Genomic DNA, 22,493 nt, shown 5'->3' with positions numbered 1-22,493 from the left:
GGTGAGACCTGCTGACATTTTATGATCCTTTCTTTCTGATAACCAAAAAACTTATTTTTTCCAAGGGTGTTTTTTCTTAAACCAGGCGCCACCCTCCAAATAAAGTTACATTCCTATAGGGTGAGGGTGAAGTGAGTTACAGTCAAGAAAGGAATTTATTTAACCCAAGGTTAACATGATTAATCTTAAAGGTTAATACTTACTTCTCCTATATACTTAAAGGTTAATGCTTATTTCTCCTATATGCTCATTATATTCATTATAAGGGCAGGGAATATGGAGATTTAGCAGCAAACATCAGCCCAACAAATGAAAATCCTTTCACCAATGCTCCCCTTAAGATCTATTTAGTCTTAAGATAGTGATAGAGTTACATTTTTACATAGCAAGGACACAGTGATTTATAACAAAGTACAGTGATCTATTACAAAAGAGAAAATTCATTAACTCAAAAAGTCTAGTATTGCTAACATCAAAAACTACTATATTTCCTTTTCTATATTCCAAATACATTGATTAATATATTCCCAGGTGCCTAAGGATATGGAGGCCTGGCGGCAATCATTGACTCAACAAGAAGAAAAAGCCCTATGCTAATTAAGACTGTCAAAATACTCCAAAACTCTCTGTGCTGTTTATGGTTGAGAGGTAGTAAACAATCATGTGCTAGTGGCAGCAGTATGGATAATCCTGTCACACAAGCTAGTCTGTCAGCAGAGAGGTTTGACCTAAGACACCCTTGTCACACCCAGGGCAGGGAATTAGCAGCAATTATTGGCACAACAAATGAAAAACCCTTCACCAATATAATTCCTAACCAACCCACTATACTAATAATTTCCAACTCCCCAAAAGAATTTGCCTTTAGTGAGTCTAATACATCTCGTGCCTCTCAGATTGGGAGGCTGTAAACAATCACATGTGGCTGGACGAACCTATACAGGTGGGCTAGATAACCTTCAGAGGAGTCCGTAAGCTGAAACACTCTTGTCATGCCCAGGAATTTTTATTGCCTTGGAGCTGCCCATTTACTCCTTCTCCAAGAGAAACGGTTATGGGGGAGAGCCCTCCGTAAAGTCAGAGGTGTAGGTGAGAGCATAAAACAGACTCTGGTTTTGGGGGTAGATGCTCGGGAACAGGGGGTTTCCTGAGGCTTGATCATGCCTTTGCATATCCCAAGCCTCCTTCCTCATGACCTCTGCCATGGGTGGAGTTCCTCACGCTGGCCCCTGGCAGTCACAGCTGACTGTACAGCAAAAGTTATAGCTTTGCCCTCCATAATGGGATATGCTGACTACCCAGTGGTGGGCTAATTATACTGGGCCCTTCCCATAATACAGGAGGAACCCTTCTGTCTTCAGAATGATAAACATTCTGAATATGTATTATATTTTATTTCTCTGCTCCATCACTCTGTCAGCAAAACCATTTATTACATTACGCCTATCCATCATCATTTTATTCCATACAACACTACAACCAGGCGACCCATGTACAGCAAAGGAACTGTGGTCATGGGCTCAGAACAACAAAATACACTCATCATTACCTAGAAACAGCTGACTTTGACAGAATGGCAGTAAGACTTGCTGACATTCAGCTATAGCAACAGCTAGGAGCCATCTAGTAATAAGCTAATACACATGAATAATAATTTCCTATTTTTTGTTTATTTATTTATTCTCAAAACAGTCCTCATCCATAACTCAGCTCTATATTTCTAATTATATGGTCATTTACATCTCAAATTCGACAAGTCCAAAGCTCAGTTTCTTATGTTTGCCATTATAAAAGGGGTTTCTTTTCAGTATTCTTCCTGGCCTCAGTTTATGACACTATCATTTACTTAGTCATCCAAGCCAGAAATGCAGATGTTGCCCTACATTTCTTACATATCATAAACTCCTGTACATAATCCATCATTCAGTTCAATTCAGTTCAGTTGCTCAGTCATGTCCAATTCTTTGGGACCCCATGAAGCGCAGCACACCAGGCCTCCCTGTCCATCACCAACTCCCAGAGTTCACTCAGACTCATGTCCATAGAGTCAGTGATGCCATCCAGCCATCTCATCCTCTGTCGTCCCGTTCTCCTCCTGCCCCCAAACCCTCCCAGCATCAGAGTCTTTCCCAATGAGTCCACTCTTAATTGTGCTTCCAAAGTATCTCCCAAATCGGACACTTCTCCCACTGCCAACTGCAGCATTTCATCTTCAACTCTGCTTTACCAGGCAAGTCCTTCTAGTTGGTCTCTTTGTCGCTAATAGCTCCTCTGTTTGTTGTTTAGTTGCTTCATTCGTGTCTGACTCTTTGCAACCCCATGGACTGTAGCCCGCTGGGGTCCTCTTTATATAAATCTTGAGACAATATTTCTAAAACTGATTAAATCACTTCCTTACCTGAAACCTATCTGGGGCTTCGCATCACTTACATCCCACATGATACTCCTTATCCTTAGGTTGCTCTTTTCTGGCTCAGCAACCTGGCAACAAGATTTTTTTAATTTTATTTTATTTTATTTGACAATACTGTATTGGTTTTGCCATACATTTACATGAATCCGCCACGGGTGTGCATGAGTTCCCAATCCTGAACCCCTCTCCCACCTCTCTCCCCATATCATCTCTCTGGGTCATCCCAGTGCACCAGTCCCAAGCATCCTGTATCCTGCATCAAACCTGGACTGGCGATTCATTTCTTACATGATAGTATACATGTTTCAATGCCATTCTCCCAAATCATCCCACCCTCTCCCTCTCCCATAGAGTCCAAGTTTGTTCTATATATCTGTGTATCTATTACTGTCTTGCATGCAGGGTTATCATTACCATCTTTCTAAATTCCATATATATGTATTAGTATACTGTATTGGCGTTTTTCTTTCTGGCTTACTTCACTCTGTATAATCGGCTCCAGTTTCATCCACCTCATTAGAACAGATTCAAATGTATTCTTTTTAATGGCTGAGTAATACTCCATTGTGTATATCTACCACAGCTTTCTTATCCATGTGTCTGCTGATGGACATCTAGGTTGCTTCCATGTCCTGGCTATTATAAACAGTGCTGCGATGAACATTGGGGTACACATGTTTCTTTCAATTCTGGTTTCCTCAGTGTGTATGCCCAGCAGTGGGATTGCTGGGTCATAAGGCAGTTCTATTTCCAGTGTTTTAAGGAATCTCCACACTGTTCTCCATAGTGACTGTACTAGTTTGCATTCCCACCAACAGTGTAAGAGGGTTCCCTTTTCTCCACACTCTCTCCAGCATTTATTGCTTGTAGACTTTTGGATCACAGCCATTCTGACTGGCGTGAAATGGTATCTCATTGTGGTCTTGATTTGCATTTCTCTGATAATGAGTGATGTTGAGCATCTTTTCATGTGTTTGTTAGCCATCCGTATGTCTTCTTTGGAGAAATGTCTATTTAGTTCTTTGGCCCATTTTTTGATTGGGTCGTTTATTTTTCTGGAATTGAGCTGCATAAGTTGCTTGTATATTTTTGAGATTAGTTGTTTGTCAGTTGCTTCATTTGCTATCATTTTCTCCCATTCCAAAGGCTGTCTTTTCACCTTGCTTATAGTTTCCTTTGTTCTGCAGAAGCTTTTAATTTTAATTAGATCCCATTTGTTTATTTTTGCTTTTATTTCCAGTATTCTGGGAGGTGGATCATAGAGGATCCTGCTGTGATTTATGTCAGAAAGGGTTTTGCCTATGTTATCCTCTAGAAGTTTTATAGTTTCTGGTCTTATGTTTAAATCTTTAATCCATTTTGAGTTTATTTTTTGTGTATGGTGTTAGAAAGTGATCTAGTTTCATTCTTTTACAAGTGGTTGACCAGTTTTCCCAGCACCACTTGTTAAAGAGATTAACTTTGATCCATTGTATATTCTTGCTTCCTTTGTTGAAAATAAGGTGTCCATAGGTATGTGGATTTATCTCTGGGCTTTCTATTTTGTTGCATTGATCTATATTTCTGTCTTTGTACCAATACCATACTGTCTTGATGACTGTGGCTTTGTAGTAGAGCCTGAAGTCAGGCAGGTTGATTCCTCCAGTTCCATTCTTCTTTCTCAAAACTGCTTTGGCTATTCGAGGTTTTTTGTATTTCCATACAAATTGTGAAATTATTTGTCCTAGCTCTTTGAAAAATACCGTTGGTAGCTTGATAGGGATTGCATTGAATCTGTAGATTGCTTTGGGTAGTATACTCATTTTCACTATATTGATTCTTCCAATCCATAAACATGGTCTATTTCTCCATCTATTAGTGTCCTCTTTGATTTCTTTCACCAGTGTTTTATAGTTTTCTATATATAGGTCTTTAATAGATATATTCCTAAGTATTTTATTCTTTTCGTTGCAATGGTGAATGGAATTGTTTCCTTAATTTCTTTTTCTACTTTCTCATTATTAGTGTATAGGAATGCAAGGGATTTCTGTGTGTTGATTTTATATCCTGCAACTTTACTATATTCATTGATTGGCTCTAGTAATTTTCTGGTGGAGTCTTCAGGGTTTTCTATGTAGAGGATCATGTCATCTGCAAACAGTGAGAGTTTTACTTCTTTTCCAATTTGGATTCCTTTTATTTCTTTTTCTGCTCTGATTGCTGTTGCCAAAACTTCCAGAACTATGTTGAATAGTAGTGGTGAGAGTGGGCACCCTTGTCTTGTTCCTGACTTTAGGGGAAATGCTTTCAATTTTTCTCCATTGAGGATAATGTTTGCTGTGGGTTTGTCATATATAGCTTTTATTATGTTGAGGTATGTTTCTTCTATTCCTGCTTTCTGGAGAGTTTTTATGATAAATGGATGTTGAATTTTGTCAAAGGCTATCAAAAGATCTTCATCTTTTGATATTTGGCTCAAATATCTCCTTCTGTAGTTTCACCTGACTTACCTAGACATAGTTCAGCACTTCCTTTTGAAGTGCCCCATAGATCTTTATATACTCAGTTGTAATGATTTTGTGATTATCTGTCTATTTGTCTGCCATCTCCACTAGATTTTTAGCCCCTAAAGTACAGAAATTCTGTTCTATTAACTTAGTTCTTAGTTGCTGGACCTCAGACCCACTAGATGCTTAATGAATATATGTTGCTTGCTTGCTGAGTGAATGAATGCATTAATCCTTATATCTGAGTGTTATTTCCTTTTTTTAGGGTTGCAAGGGATGAATAAGAAATTTTGCTTTGTGTGCTTTGGTCACTTATGGCATTTAAATACTTTCATTTGACTGTTGCTGATAATCAATAGTTGACAAAATCTTGATTTTTTTTTTTTTTTAACTTCTGTCTTACTAAAAGAACTTTAATCTTCACACCGGGTCCTTTCCTTGTACCTACAAATCTTAGCTCTCCTCAACCTCATTTCCAGTTTCAACCTTGGTTGTTACTAGGTCTTTGCATTCAAATTTCTCTCTCTGTCATGATATTTAGACAAAGTTTAATTTAAAAATTTAAACGTGAAATTTTTTAGTTTAGAAAGAATATGAGGATATTTTAAGGGAATATATTGTAATATCACTTATAAAGTCAAATTTTATATATATATATTTTAAAACTCCACCCTATAAAACTAGTTGCTGCTGCTGCTGCTGCTAAGTCACTTCAGTTGTGTCCGACTCTGTGTGACCCCATAGACGGCAGCCCACCAGGCTCCCCCGTCCCTGGGATTCTCCAGGGAAGAACACTGGAGTGGGGTGCCGTTTCCTTTCCAGTTCATGAAAGTGAAAAGTGAAAGGGAAGTCACTCAGTCGTGTCTGACTCTTTGTGACCCCATGGACTGCAGCCTACCAGGCTCCTCCTTCCATGGGATTTTCCAGGCAAGAGTACTGGAGTGGGGTGCCCTTGCCTTCTCCAATAAAACAAGTTATGATTATTATAAAGAAGTCTTTATTTCTGGCCACTACTATATTTGAAATTCTGTTTGTACTGGCTAGCTTGTTTTTATTTATGATTGTTGTAGCCTACCTAATAGTGACTAACATTTAAAGAGTTCAAAACAGAATTATTTTGTTGGAATAAATTTCTTAATTCTCTGTAAAAGAAAGTATGAGAGCAAAAATAGATATCTGAATTGTACAACATAGTGATTCAATATTTTTAAAGATTATATTCTACTTAATATTATTATAAAACACTGGCTATATTTTCCTGTGCTGTACAATATATCTACCCTTGTTGCATTTATTTATTGCATTGCCTGTGAAACAAATGGGATAGTCATTTGGTCTCTAAGATCCTTTGACTCTGTAATTCTATACTTAGCTTTTCTATGTATCACAACAGTACAACTTACTGAGAGGAGATTTTGAAATGAAGCTTCTCTAGTTAGTGTGGTTATTAAGCTACTTTGTTTTTTCCCAGATGATCCCATCACATACAACTTGGCTTAAATGTATTTAAATTAAATAGGATAAAAACTTTGTTTACTATGTAAATAGTTTGACAGCAATAATGTATATTAACTGCATCCACTTGCAGTCACCTAATTCAAAGGATTTACATCACTCTTCCTTTCCTGTATGTAGGTACTACGCAGGAAACCTGGAGGCTAAGTCAACAAATTATGAAACTCTAGGTTTAATTCAAACAGCAACAAAAGGCCTATTAAGAACTATTGAAGATGGTGGAATAGATTCTGTGATGGAATGGGAAGTGGATGAAGTGCTGAACTGGACAAACACACTCAACTTTGATGAGTAAATATGTTGCTATTCTTGGGGAGCAAAGGCATGGATCAGGCATCAGGGCAGTCAATATTATTTTTAATATTTCTCACTCCCAAGTTGGAACTTGGGGGCCACTAACATACTCTTTAAAACTCCTTGGATATTTATTATCTGTATAGAAAGAAAAGAAGAGGAAATGAGAGAGAAATATAAAAAGGGATGATCTGAAAGTAGAAAAAAGAAAAATAGATTTAGGTATTCTTTATTATCAGACTTCATTCTTATGCCTTAGTTTAACTCTGTTTTACTCTTACTTTGGGATACAGAAACCAAGCTAAGAGCACAAAATTAATAATATAAAGAATTTCTTCATATTATTACATAATAAATAATATTATATATATATTATATATGAACAACATGGTTCAAACTTGAGTTGCCATATAATCCAGCATTTCTGCTCCTTAGTATATACACAAGAGAAATGAAAACACATGCCCATGAAAACTTTACATGAATGTTCATAACATTGCTATTCATAATAGCCAAGAATTAGAAACAATCTGTTCATGAACTAATGATTAAAATGTGACATATCCAAATAATGAAATACTATTTGGCAATAAAAAGAAATGCTACAACTTTGATGAACCTGCTAAGTGAAAGAAGTTGGTCACAACGGAACACATATTATATGGCTCCATTTGAATTGAAATGTTCAGAATAGGCAAATTTATGGAGATAGAAAGTAGATTAGTGGTTGCCTAGGGCTTACAAATAGCTGTGAAAAGCGAAAAGCAAAGGTGAAAAGGAAAGATATAAGCATCTGAATGCAGAGTTCCAAAGAAGAGCAAGAAGAGATAAGAAAGCCTTCCTCAGTGATCAATGCAAAGAAATAGAGGAAAACAGAATGGGGAAGACTAGAGATCTCTTCAAGAAAATTAGAGATACCAAGGGAACATTTCATGCAAAGATGGGCTCGATAAAGGATAGAAATGGTATAGACCTAACAGAAGCAGAAGATATTAAGAAGAGGTGGCAAGAATACACAGAACTGTACAAAAAGAGATCTTCATGACCCAGATAATCATGATGGTGTGATCACTCACCTAGAGCCAGACATCCTGGAATGTGAAGTCAAGTGGGCCTTAGAAAGCATCACTACGAACAAGCTAGTGGAGTTGATGGCATTCCAGTTGAGCTATCTCAAATCCTGAAAGATGATGTTGTGAAAGTGCTGCACTCAATATGCCAGCAAATTTGGAAAACTCAGCAGTGGCCACAGGACTGGAAAAGGTCCGTTTTCATTCCAATCCCAAAGAAAGGCAATGCCAAAGAATGCTCAAACTACTGCACAATTGCACTCACCTCACATGCTGGTAAAGTAATGCTCAAAATTCTCCAAGCCAGGCTTCAGCAATACGTGACCTGTGAACTTCCAGATGTTCAAGATGGTTTGAGAAAAGGCAGAGGGACCAGAGATCAAATTGCCAACATACGCTGGATCATCAATAAAGCAAGAGAGTTCCAGAAAAACATCTATTTCTGCTTCATTGACTATGCCAAAGCCTTTGACTATGTGGATCACAATAAACTGTGGAAAATTCTTCCAAAGATGGGAATACCAGACAACCTGACCTACCTCTTGAGAAACCTATATGCAGGTCAGGAAGCAACAGTTAGAACTGGACATGGAACAACAGACCAGTTCCAAATAGGAAAAGGAGTATGTCAAGGCTGTATATTGTCACCCTGCTTATTTAACTTATATGCAGAGTACATCATGAGAAATGCTGGGCTGGAAGAAGCACAAGCTGGAATCAAGATTGCTGGGAGAAGTATCAATAACCTCAGATATGCAGATGACACCACCCTTATGGCAGAAAGTGAAGAGGAACTAAAAAGTCTCTTGATAAAAGTGAAAGAAGAGAGCGAAAAAGTTGACTTAAAGCTCAACATTCAGAAAACGAAGATCATGGCACCTGGTCTCATCACTTCATGGGAAATAGATGGGGAAACAGTGGAAACAGTGTCAGACTTTATTTTGGGGGGCTCCAAAATCACTGCAGATGGTGACTGCAGCCATGAAATTAAAAGATGCTTACTCCTTGGAAGAAAAGTTATGACCAACCTTGATAGCATATTGAAAACCAGAGACATTACTTTGCCGACTAAGGTCTGTCTAGTCAAGGCTATGGTTTTTCCTGTGGTCATGTATGGATGTGAGAGTTGGACTGTGAAGAAAGCTGAGTGCTGAAGGATTGATGCTTTTGAACTGTGGTGTTGGAGAAGGCTCTTGAGAGTCCCATAGACTGCAAGGAGATCCAACCAGTCCATTCTGAAGGAGATCAGCCCTGGGTGTTCTTTGGAAGGAATGATGCTAAAGCTGAAACTCCAATACTTTGGACATCTCATTCGAAGAGTTGACTCATTGGAAAAGTGTCTGATGCTGGGAGGGATTGGGGGCAGGAGGAGAAGGGGACAACAGAGGATGAGATGGCTGGATGGCATCACTGACTCGATGGATGTGAGTCTGAGTGAACTCCAGGAGTTGGTGATGGACGGGGAGGCCTGGCATGCTGCGATTCATGGGGGCACAAAGAGTCGGACACGACTGAGCGACTGAAGTGAACTGAACTGAGGGCTTGGAGATACACTAAAAGCCGTTGAATCGTACACTTTAAATGGGCACATTTTATGGTATGTGAATTATATCTCATAAAGCTTTAAAAATATTCAATATTTGCTCAGCTACAATAATGATGTGAATACTGCATGGGTGAAGAATCAGAAAAAATAAAGATAGTGTAAGTAAAGAAATGTAAGACAAAGGAAGAAATTCGGAAGAGGGAGATAAAAGCATGAAATAGGAAAAATTAGGTTGACTGCCATTGAACAGGGAATTCCCTCGTGGTCAGTGGTAAAGAATCCACCTGCCAATGCAGAAGATGCAGGAGACACCAGTTCTATCCCTGGGTCTGGAGGGAGGAGGAAATGGATACCCAATCCAGTATTCTTGCCTGGAGAATCAATCCCATGGACAAAGGACCCTGCCAGACTACTCTCCATGGGGTTGCAAAGATTGAGCAACTGAGCATGCACTCACACTATTGAACAATAAACCAGAAAAAAAGAGGTCAGAGGAAGCAGAAAAGAAAACAGTGAGAAAAGCAAAGAGGAAAGAAGAAAAAAGGGGAAGAATGACTAAAATAAGAATAATATACAAGAAGGAAATGGCAACCCACTACAATATTCTTGCCCTAGACTACAGACCATGGAGTCTCAAAGAGTTGGACACAACTGAGCAACTAACACACATGTAAACACAGAAAAAATGATAATTATGGGAAAGATACTTTGAAAAATAAAAAGAAAACATGAGAAGGAATAAAGAGCTAATTATCCATAACAGATGTGCTAAAGTACTTTTTAATAAATAGTACAAAGGTTTTATGAGTCAATAACCCCATTATCTCATCCAGACATAGTACTGAGATTACTTACAGACAGCACATTTGTGGTTTCTGGAGCACTGAATAAATTCAAGCAGTAATAATGATACAAGAAATGACATCCAAAGAATGAGATGTGATGCTGTACTTTCTGCTTTCCTAAGAAGATAGAGAGAGAGGTAGGAGAGGTCCATTTTGATTGAGTTTATAACGGCATGATAGAGAATTCTCTCAGGTAAACTTTTGAAATCCTGTTCTGCTTTTCCCTTATACAATTGACTAATTCAGCAAAGAGCCAGCAAGCTTCAGTGAAATATTACAAATAATCCATACCCACTATCCTATACTGAAAAGAATGGATACATGTATATGTATGGCTGAGTCCCTACATTGTTCACCTGAAACTACCACTACCACAACATTGATAATCAGCTATATCCCAATATAAAATAAAAAGTTTAAAGTTTGAAAAAAAAAGAATAAAACAATTGAGTTCAAAGGAAAGAAATAGACATCTCAGGCTACACAAGACTTTCCCCACTATCATCCTTTAACACCCTTCACTGGTAGGTGAAGAAGTTTCCTAATGGCTTCCCATTGTGGAGAAAAGAATAAAAACAGACCAAACCAGGAAGATGTGAAGTGGTTTTCTGGTACCATGTACTGTATATGGAGGAACACAATTACATCTAGTTTTGATATGGTGGCACTACTCAAATTTTCCATTAAAAAAAGTCTAGATTACTCATGTTTCCAAATTATATACTTCTATCAGTTCATTCTATGACTTGAGCATAATTTGGGACCAACTTGGAACTGTTAGAAAGCAAGTTTTTCTAATGAGCTCTGGACAACAGAAATTTCAAATGGAATCCAGCATGATTATTTGGGAATATTTCAGTAGTATTACAGACCACAGGGGCTTCCCTGGTGGCTCAGATGGTCAAGAAACTGCCTGCAATGCAGGAGACCTGGGTTCAATCCCTGGGTCGGGAAGACCCCTGGAGGAGGAAATGGCTACCCACTCCAGTATTCTTGCCTGGAGAACTCCCTGGACAAAGGAGCCTGTTGAGCTTCAGTCCATGGGGTTGCAAAGAGTTGGACATGACAATGATTACTACTATCACAGACCACAACTTACTGATTATCTCAAGTAAAATAAAAATTTGCAAAGACTTTCCGCTAGCCAAGAGCAGACATTAGGTATAAATAAATACCTTCTTCCTAGCATATTCATGATCTCCACAGTGCACTTTCCTCTTAGATCTTTGTAGTTCTCTAGATATTTGTAACTGGCTTGATAATACCTTATTTGAAGAGAATTTCAAAGATTGATACTTTCTCTGAATTAGTAGCCACTAATTGCTTGGAAATGGTGACTGCAAACATGAAATTAAAAGATGCTTACTCCTTGGAAGAAAAGTTATGACCAACCTAGATAGCATATTGAAAAGCAGAGACATTACTTTGCCAAAAAAGGGCCGTCTAGTCAAGGCTATTGTTTTTCCAGTGGTCATGTATGGATGTGAGAATTGGACTATGAAGAAAGCTGAGTGCCAAAGAATTGATGCTTTTGAACTGTGGTGTTGGAGGAGACTCTTGAGAGTCCCTTGGACTGCAAGGAGATCCAACCAGTCCATTCTGAAGGAGATCAGCCCTGGGTGTTCTTTGGAAGGAATGATGCTAAAGCTGAAACTCCAGTACTTTGGCCACCTCATGTGAAGAGTTGACTCATTGGAAAAGACTTTGATGCTGGGAGGGATTGGGGGCAGGAGGAGAAGGGGACGACAGAGGATGAGATGGCTGGATGTCATCACTGACTCGATGGACATGAGTCTGAGTGAACTCCGGGAGTTGGTGATGGACAGGGAGGCCTGGTGTGCCGTGCTTCATGGTTCGCAAAGAGTTGGACACAACTGAGTGACTGAACTGAGCTAAACTGAATTCCTTGGAGAGAATCTTTCAAAATCTATAGACAGTTTTTGATAGTTGGACCATTAGAATGACATAAATGTGTTGAACACTGATTCTGAGCGACACAAACCAGTTTCTTCCCAAAGGCTTTTATGCTAGCCCCTTGTTAACAGCAGATGGATCTCTCCTGGAAAGAAAACGTGTACATATCCAGACGAACAGGGCAAGAAGAGTGATTGAGTGAAATACTATTATAATTTGAAGAACGGAAAAGCCAACTTCACTCTTGGGCTCAAGGACACTGATGAGTACCCTCGTAAATTCTGTATAATCCAGAGGCACATTGCTGCTGGCACTTAGAATAAAAAGCAATGCCTGCTCTGCTGTTATTGAGTTACCTACAATATCACACAGTGGCCACTTGCTTCTGATGGCATTCATCCCGCTGGTTTTCAGGAGCATATTTTCTATTGAGATAGATGTTTCTCTTCTAGAATCTTCATAGTTTTCAAACTGCAAGTGAAGTTTAACATAACACATTAAGTCATCAGCAGCTAGGCTATCTTAAATAATTTTCTGATGTTCTATTTAGCGAGAGCTCTCAATGGGTAATATCTATGTCTGAACCTGCCCCTTTGACTTCTAAGACAAGTGGTTATATTACCTCTCTGGCTAGGGACTTTCCCCAGGCCATTAAGATGTTAAATTCTGTGATAGATTCCACATACACTTTACTTTGCTAATATCTTTAAAAAATTCCAAAAATTTATTAGAAAGAGAGATCAACTTTATGATATAAACAGCATGAAAGTGATACAATCAAGCTGTTGCTTCTATTTGTAAAGATTTTATTTCTTATTGGTTACTACTGTCATATTCATTATGAGTTCTTTTTAAACAATTGAATAAATTAATATCTTGATCTCAGGAAAAGCAGGGTCAGTAATCACCCTTAAATATATCATATGTTTGTGCCCCACACTGCCAGGGTTTAGCATACAGTTAATCAAAGGTCCTTATCTTAGCTCCCTGAGGTGAAATAAAGATCTTTCAGTATACAAATCTAAGGAAGTATGGTGAAGGATACCCCCTTTTCATAGTGCTCCTGAGAAGCCACTGAAAGCACAAGTTCAGTTCAGTTTAGTTCAGTCGCTCAGTCGTGTCTGACTCTTTGCGACTCCATGAATCACAGCACGCCAGGCCTCCCTGTCCATCACCAACTCCCGGAGTTCACTCAAACGCACATCCATCGAGTCAGTGATGCCATCCAGCCATCTCATCCTCTGTTGTCCCCTTCTCCTCCTGCCCCCAATCCCTCCCAGCATCAAAGTCTTTTCCAATGAGTCACTCTTCTAATGAGATGTCCAAAGTACTGGAGTTTCAGCTTTAGCATCATTCCTTCCAAAGAACGCCCAGGGCTGATCTCCATTAGAATGGACTGGTTGGATCTCCTTGCAGTCCAAGGGACTCTCAAGAGTCTTCTCCAACATCACAGTTCAAAAGCATCAATTTTTTGGCACTCAGCTTTCTTCATAGTCCAACTCTAACATCCATCCATGACCACTGGAAAAACCATAGCCTTGACTAGACGGCCCTTTTTTGGCAAAGTAATGTCTCTGCTTTTCAATATGCTATCTAGGTTGGTCACAACTTTTCTCCCAAGGAGTAAGCATCTATTAATTTCATGGCTGCAGTCACCATCTGCAGTGATTTTGGAGCCCCCCAAAATAAAGTCTGACACTGTTTCCACTGTTTCCCCATCTATTTCCCATGAAGTGATGGGGCTAGACGCCATGATATTCATTTTCTGAATGTTGAGCTTTAAGTCAACTTTTTCGCTCTCCTCTTTCACTTTCATCAAGAGGCTTTTGAGTTCCTCTTCACTTTCTGCCATAAGGGTGGTGTCATCTGCATATCTGAGGTTATTGATACTTCTCCTGGCAATCTTGATTCCAGCTTGTGCTTCTTCCAGTCCAGCATTTCTCATGATGTACTCTGCATAGAAGTTAAATAAGCAGGGTGACAATATACAGCCTTGACGTACTCCTTTTCCTATTTGGAACCGGTCTGTTGTTCCATGTCCAGTTCTAACTGTTGCTTCCTGACCTGCATATAGGTTTCTCAAGAGGTAGGTCAGGTGGTCTGGTATTCCCATCTTTGGAAGAATTTTCCACAGTTTATTGTGATCCACATAGTCAAAGGCTTTGGCATAGTCAATGAAGCAGAAATAGATGTTTTTCTGGAACTCTCTTGCTTTTTCCATGATCCAGCGTATGTTGGCAATTTGATCTCTGGTTCCTCTGCCTTTTCTAAAACCATCTTGAACATCTGGAAGTTCACAGGTCATGTATTGCTATAGCCTGGCTTGGAGAATTTTGAGCATTACTTTACTAGCATGTGAGATGAGTGCAATTGTGTGGTAGTTTGAGCATTCTTTGGCATTGCCTTTCTTTGGGATTGCAATGAAAACTGACATTTTCCAGTCCTGTGGCCACTGCTGAGTTTTCCAAATTTGCTGGCATATTGAGTGCAGCACTTTCACAGCATCATTTTTCAGTATTTGAAATAGCTCAACTGGAATTTCATCATCTCCGCTAGCTTTGTTTGGTGATGCTTTCTAAGGCCCACTTGACTTCACATTCCAGGATGTCTGGCTCTAGGTGAGTGATCACACCATCGTGATTATCTGGGTCATGAAGACCTTGTTTGTACAGTTCTGTGTATTCTTGCCACCTCTTCTTAATATCTTCTGCTTCTGTTAGGTCTATACCATTTCTGTCCTTTATCGAGCCCATCTTTGCATGAAATGTTCCCTTGGTATCTCTAATTTTCTTGAAGAGATCTCTAGTCTTCCCTATTCTGTTGTTTTCCTCTATTTCTTTGCACTGATCACTGAGGAAGGCTTTCTTATCTCTTGTTGCTATTCTTTGGAACTTTGCATTCAGATGCTTATATCTTTCCTTTTCACCTTTGCTTTTCGCTTTTCTTCTTTTCACATCTATTTGTAAGGCCTCCCCAGACAGCCATTTTGCTTTTTTGCATTTGTTTTCCATGGGGATGGTCTTGATCCCTGTCTCCTGTACAATGTCACAAACCTCAGTCCATAGTTCATCAGCCCTTCTGTTTATCAGATCTAGTCCCTTAAATCTATTTCTCACTTCCACTGTATAATCATAAGGGATTTAATTTAGGTCATACCTGAATGGTCTAGTGGTTTTCCCTACTTTCTTCAATTTAAGTCTGAATTTGGCAATAAGGAGTTCATGATCTGAGCCACAGTCAGCACAAATTCTGCCTAAATTTAAGGTTAAGCCAGACTGAACCATCAACTTAGAGATCCTGTTGTTGCTGTTCAGTCGCTAAGTCGTGTCTGACTCTGCGACCCCACGGACTGCAGCATACCAGGCTTTCCTGTCCTTCACCATCTCCCAGAGTCTGCTCAGACTCTTTCCCATTGATTTGGTGATGCCATCCAGCCATCTCATCCTCTGTCACCCTCTTCTCCTTCTGCCCTCAGTCTTTCCCAGCATCAGAGTCTTTTCCAATGAGTTGGCTGTTTGCTTCAGGTGGCCAGAGTATTAGAGTTTCAGGTTCAGGGTCAGTCCTTCCAATGAGTATTCAGGATTGATTTCCTTTAGGATTGACTGACTTGATCTCCTTGCAGTCCAAATGACTCTCAAGAGTCTTCTCCACAGTTTGAAGGCATCAATTCTTTGGCACTCAGCATTCTTTACGGTCCAACTCTCACATTGGTATATGACTATTGGAAAAAACCATAGCTTTGACAATACAGACTTTTATTAGCAAAGTGATGCCTCTGCTTTTTAATATGCTGTTATAGGTTTGTCATGGATTTTCTTCCAAAAAGCAAGCATCTTTTAATTTCATGGCTGCAGTCACCATCTGCAGTGATTTTGGAGCCCAAGAAAATAAAGTCTGTCACTGTTTCCACTTTTCCCCATCTATTTGCTATGAAGGATGCTATAATTTTAGTTTTTGAATCTGAAGTTTTAAGGCAACTTATTCACTGTCCTCTTTCACCCTCATCAAGACGCTCTTCAGTTCCTCTTCACTTTCTACCATTAGGTGGTATCATCTACATATCTGAGGTTTCTTATATTTCTCCTGGCAATCTTGATTCCAGCCTGTGAGTCATCCAGCCTGGCATTTTGCATGATGTACACTGCATAAGCAGAGTGACAATATACAGCCTTGATATATGTACTCCTTTCCCAATTTTGAACCAGTCTGTTGTTCTGTCAGGTTCTAAATATTGCTTTTTGACCTGCATAGAGGTTTCTCAGAAGACAAGTAAAGTGGTCTAGTATTCTCATCTCTTTAAGAATTTCCCACAGTTTGCTGTGATCCACACAGACAAAGGCTTTAGCGTAGTCGATGAAGCAGTTGTTTTTCTGGAATTTCCTTGCTTTTTCTATAATCCAATGAATGTTTGCAATTTGATCTCTGGTTCCTCTGCTTTTTCTAAATCCAATTTGTATATCTGGAAGTTCTCAGTTCACATACTGCTGAAGATCCTGGAAGGGGTTTATACCACCTGCTATTATCTTGCATCTTTTCATTTAAGTGACCCAGAGTATTCCACTTGCCACCATAGAATTCTTGGAGTAAAGAGAGGCAGTAGTAACAAAAAGAGGATGACATTAGACACACTGCATGTGTGCTGAGTCACTTTAGTCATGCCTGACTCTTGTGACCCCGTGGACTGTAGCCCACAAGGCTCCTCTGTCCCTGGGATACTCCAGGCAAGAATGCTGGAGTGGGTTGCCATGCCCTCCTCCAGGGGATCTTCCCAACCCAGAGATCGAACCCGAGTCTCTTTCATCTCCTGCATTGGCAGGTGGGTTCTTTACCACTAGTACCACCTGGAAGCCCTTAGACACAGTACTTAATTACAATTAAACACTGTTGCATAATTTATACCTTCACATAACAAAAAATTCAGGAATACAAAATTAACAAGAGTGAAAGTAATTCAAGTGAAAATCAGCCTTTTCTGAATTACATGACAATTTTAATCCTCCTCCTCCTTTCTCAATCAACTTCTTTTTAGCACCTGCTGTAATCAACTTCTTACCTGATTTGTTGGGTACAGTCGTAAGAAAGGATGTTTGGGAAAGGGGGATACAGAGCCTAATATGAGATGGAATAAGTCACAGGAAACCTGGCCCTTGCAGCTTTCCCCTCAGCTCACCATACTTGTCCTTCCCTGTCCACCTCTTCTCAGGCTACTCTGGTCTCCATATGTCAGTCTCTGTTTAAGGAACTCAGGTGGCAGCTGTACATACCCTGCTTGAATATGAACTTGTGTTTACTGGACACAGCAAAGACAGCACCATTGCTCTAAGAAGACCATAAACCAAATGATTTAAATTTACATGTCAGAGACAGTAGGTCTGGCAATCCAGAACCAAGGATAAAGTTTTGTTGTTGAAGTTTTCCCATGACTTTAAAAAATTTTCCCTTCATATTTTTAATTTAGAAGTTAACTAACATCTTAGCTGTCACTCAACTGAGGACATGATCTAGCAGGAATGGAATAGTATAAAATGAGGAGATGTGTGCTTGAGGGAGGCCAAAGGGCACCAATATGGTAGATGGTGGGCACCATTTTCATACCTCTTACAACTCCTTGTCCTAGGGGTTGCCTCAGGTGCATGAGAGCTACTTTGAGGTGGGAAGTCAAGAAATTAAGCATTTGGACTAGTGAATTTATCATCATTAATCTATGATTTCATAGAGAAAGTAGAATTTTAGAAGTAGTTCGAATATGTACTAATGAATCACTTTATTATTTACTAATAAGTTGACTTAATTTAATGAATGCCTATATAATGTGCTTAGGTACATTGCCAACTGGAAGGAAATTGCTACAAGCAACTCTTCAGCTAACTTCAAAAGTAGGTGATTTTTTAGCAATAATGGGAAATTGTGTGTGTGCATGTGCTTTGTTGGTCTGTCAAGTACAAATTTTTGTGACCACATGCCTATCAGGCTCCTCTGTCCATGGGATTTCTCAGGCAAGACTACTGGAGTGGGTTGGCATTTTCTTCTCCAGTGGGAAATTCTTATAAATCAAAACAATACATTCCACACATGTACACATTTCGAGGTACCTAACAAACATTTCTGCATTCCACACACTATACAGATAAATAAATTTACCAAGTCATTTTTGCCTTTATATATATACTTGTTATTTGGAAATAAAGGAAATTTTATATTTTATTTAGAGTTGGATAAAATGTTTCTTTTTAATTAAAAAATGTTTCTTTTAAATTAAATTTAATTAAAAAAATCCTCTTTTAAACATGTTCCATATCTCATGTTTCAGTAATAATTTTTAATGAGCAAATTTGACATGGCAAAATGAATGCTATTCCAGAAGTATCAATAATTCTAACATAGCCAAAGCCTAGTTATAGTTTTTATATAATTTGAGTGCATGAGTTCTGTCCCTCTGTCACCTGTGATTGGCAGTAAAACAAAGAGGCTTTAATTGTGGAATGTTGATTCATGACTTCCTGGTTTTGATTTTTTGCTCTATTGTTTACTGGCTGTATAATCTCGGGCAAGTTACTAGCTTAGTTTCCTCATCTATAAAATGAAAATAACAGTAGCACTTAACTCATGGATTACTGTGAGGTCATGAGATAACACATGTAAAGAGCTTATTATAGTGCCTCGTGCATAGTAGGCACTCTGTGGTGGTGGTGGTGTAGTTGCTAGGTTGTGTCCAGCTCTTGTGACCCATGGACTGTAGCCTGCCAGGTTCCTCCGTCCATGGGATTTCCCAGGCAAGAATACTGGAGTGGGTTGCCATTGCCTTCTCCAGGGGATCTTCCTGACCCGGGGATCTATCCCAAGTCTCCTGCATTGCAGGAGGATTCTTTACCACTTAGCCACTAGGGAAGCCCTTAACCTATCTACTTATTTCCAACTCACTGGCCCCACCACAGTCCAAGTTGCCATCATTTTCTGGGGTCTTCTGTGACATCTCCAAACTTATTCTCCTCCAGTCCATTCCCCACGCAACAGCTAGTGATCTACAAGTTTAAACCAGCGTAATTAAAACATTTAACGAACTTTTCTTTAGCAACTACCATGTTGAAGTACTGTCTTAAAGTGCTTTATAAAATTGATTCATTTGATCTTCAGAACAACCCAATGAGACAGGTTCTATTATCCACATTTTAAAGAGATGCCAAGTTACTTGCTCAAGGTCACACAGTCCCTGTGAGGGCCAGGATTTGAACTGAGACTGGGCAGCTCTAGAAACCATACTCTCTAGACACCATACTCTTTTTTTTTTTTTTTAATTTTTTTCTTTATTATTTAAAAAAATTTTTTTAAGGAAAATCATTCTTTTTAAAAAAATTTAAAAAATAAATTTTTTTTTTTCCTCTGTTTTTCACAAACCCTTGTGTCGAGGGCTGACTTTCAATAGATCGCAGCGAGGGAGCTGCTCTGCTACGTAGGAAATCCTGACCTAGAAGCAGGTCGTCTACCAATGGTTTAGCACCAGGTTCCCCACAACGTGCAGTGCGTGACGGGCGAGGGGGCGGCCGCCTTTCCCGCCGCGCCCCTTGTCCGGGAAGAAGGGCTCTCCACACCGGACCCGGTCCCGAGGCGTGGCGGGGCGCGCCCCAAGGGACGCGGGCAACGGCCGCCGCAGGGACGGCGTGGGACCGGCCATCCGAGGCCAACCGAGGCTCCCGCAGCGCTGCCATATCGTTCTGGCTGGGCGGGATTCTGACTTAGAGGCGTTCAGTTATAATCCCACAGATGGTAGCTTCGCCCCATTGGCTCCTCAGCCAAGCACATATACACCAAATGTCTGAACCTGCGGACACCATACTCTTAGTGATGACTACCTCTGCTGCCATTTAGTTTTCCAGTGCACTTGCAATAAAACGCTAACTTTATCATGGCACTCCGGCTCTGGTTTAGCTTTTCATCCTTATCATGTCCACTCTCTCCTCCTCGTTCACAACAACTCAGCATCACTGCAATCTTGCCTGGTCCTCAAGCACACTTTGTGGCTTCCACTTCAGGGGTTTCATGCAGTTGATGGCCTTCTGTAGAACAGGTGTAGGCAACTATCTTTACTTGAAGGCAAGTTATCTGTTTTGTTTGCTACTGAATTCCCAGTGTGTAGAACACAGTAGAGTCTCAATGGCAAATAAAAGAATATAAAGGAATGACAAGGACAAAATGGAAGCAGAGAATATTATTTACTGGGCTCAAAGATTGTTGTGGGAAAATAAGAAAAGATAGAACACTAATTGGAAGGAGCATAATAGCATGGGAAAGCTGTTTTAAGTAATGGACGTCTGCATCATAACAGAAGGCAGCTAATACATTGCAGATGCTGGCAGTAAAAAGGGGAGAGAACATGTGCCACTTCTGCAAGAAGCAAGAGGAAATCAAAATTCAGAATTTGAAAACTTTAGCTCTAGGGACAGAAAAGGTTTTTCTTTTTTTTAAAATCATCTATACTCCAATTTTTTATATTTTTATTTTTCCTTTTAAAAGCACTAATTTTATTTTATTTTTAAGATTTATTTATTTTAATTGGAGGCTAACTACTTTACAATATTGTATTGGTTTTGCCATACATCAACATGAATCCACCATGGATGTACATGTGTTCCCCATCCTGAACCCCCCTCCCACCTCCCTCCCCATCCCATCCCTCTGGGTCATCCCAGTGCACCAGCCCCAAGCATCCTGTATCATGCATTGAACCTAGACTGGCGATTCATTTCATATATGATATTATACATGTTTCAATGCCATTCTCCCAAATCATCCCACCCTCTCCCTCTCCCACAGAGTCCAAAAGAGTGTTCAGAGGATATATCTGTGTCTCTTTTGCTGTCTCGCATACAGGGTGATCGTTACCATCTTTCTAAATTCCATATATATGTATTAGTATACTGTATTGGTGTTTTTCTTTCTGGCTTACTTCACTCTGTATAATAGGCTCCAGTTTCATCCACCTCATTTGAACTGATTCAAATGTATTCTTTTTAATGGCTGAGTAATACTCAGTTGTGTATATGTACCACAGCTTTCTTATCCATGCGTCTGCTAATGGACATCTAGGTTGCTTCCATGTCCTGCCTATTATAAACAGTGCTGTGATGAACATTGGGGTACACGTGTCTCTTTCAATTCAGGTTTCCTCGGTGTGTATGCCCAGTAGTGGGATTGCTTGGTCATAAGGCAGTTCTATTTCCAGTGTTTTAAGGAATCGCCACACTGTTCTCCATAGTGGCTATACTAGTTTGCATTCCCACCAACAGTATAAGAGGGTTGGTTCCCTTTTCTCCACACCCTCTCCAGCATTTATTGCGTGTAGACTTTTGGATCACAGCCTTTCTGACTGGCGTGAAATGGTACCTCACTGTGGTTTTGAATTGCATTTCTCTGATAATGAGTGATGTTGAGCATCTCAGAAAAGGTTTTTCTTTGTGAATAAAGAATTGTTAGCTAATGGTTGATTGTGGAGTACTAACTAAATGCCTTACATTCACCATCACACTTAGTTCTCACAAAGATAAGCTGAGGCATGTGCTATTATTATTCCTATCTTATAGATGAGGACATTGAGACAGAGGTTAAGTAACTTGCTTCAAATTATAGAGCTAGCAAAAAAAAAAAAATTATAGAGCTATTTAGTAGTAGATCAAGCCTCAAACACAGATCCTACAGAAACTTTTAAAGATGGACAATGAAACATGGTCATGAAATGTAGAATGATCTCAGAAATATGGGACATTTATGGTTAAACAGGATACAAAGTTATCTGCTCTAAGAGTGGTGAGAAGGAATGTGGAATACACCTTACCTGGCACACAGTAGCATATTGAATGAGCTATATCCTGTTACGTCTGGCATCTTTCTAAATGTTTGTCATTCTTCTCTAGGTTTTAGGTTTGAGCAAGCACAAGAAAAAATATATGACTATGAAGATATGTTGGAAGAGGAAAACAAAACACAAAAAGATCCTTCATTTGAAACTATTTATGAAAAGCCCCATTTTACTAGACTAAAGCCTGATTCCACTTATAGAATATAATTATATAAAAATATATAGTTATAAACTATAATTTTCTTTCTGAGCTATAATCCTTCAGCTCTGATTCCATCAGTTACAGTCAAGAGATAGTTTATTCTGGCTGGAATGAATTCTATATTCTTGACACAGAATCTAACCCAACTAAGTAAGGAATATTAAACAGAAATAGAACACCAGACTGAATACAATAGTCATGGAAAATGTAGAAATTAATCCTGTTATTCTGAGAAATTGAGAAACTGTAGTCTAACAATTACACTTAAATAAAAATATTATATTTAGGTGCAAAAAAACCCCCTCAGTCAGACTGTTTTTCTTCTTTATTTAAAGCATTCATTATTTGTGCATTT

The 22,493-nt window shown here is 39.3% G+C and overlaps 1 protein-coding gene across 1 annotated transcript in view; it reads left to right on the top strand.

Moving 5' to 3' along the window:
- The window catches only part of C16H11orf65 (chromosome 16 C11orf65 homolog), a 72,603-nt gene extending 50,460 nt beyond the window's left edge, over positions 1–22,143 (top strand). Inside the window, exons 6-8 of the mRNA XM_068988516.1 lie at positions 6,535–6,705; positions 17,904–17,959; positions 21,992–22,143. Of these exons, the coding sequence (XP_068844617.1) occupies positions 6,535–6,705; positions 17,904–17,959; positions 21,992–22,143 (379 nt within the window). The remainder of the gene's footprint in view (positions 1–6,534; positions 6,706–17,903; positions 17,960–21,991) is intronic.
- Positions 22,144–22,493: the final 350 nt, after the last annotated feature.

Source organism: Capricornis sumatraensis, chromosome 16 (genome assembly GCF_032405125.1).
Source record: "Capricornis sumatraensis isolate serow.1 chromosome 16, serow.2, whole genome shotgun sequence".
NCBI lineage: Eukaryota > Metazoa > Chordata > Mammalia > Artiodactyla > Bovidae > Capricornis > Capricornis sumatraensis.
Note: the sequence above shows the minus strand (reverse complement) of the source record. Positions and strands in the feature narration are given on the sequence as shown.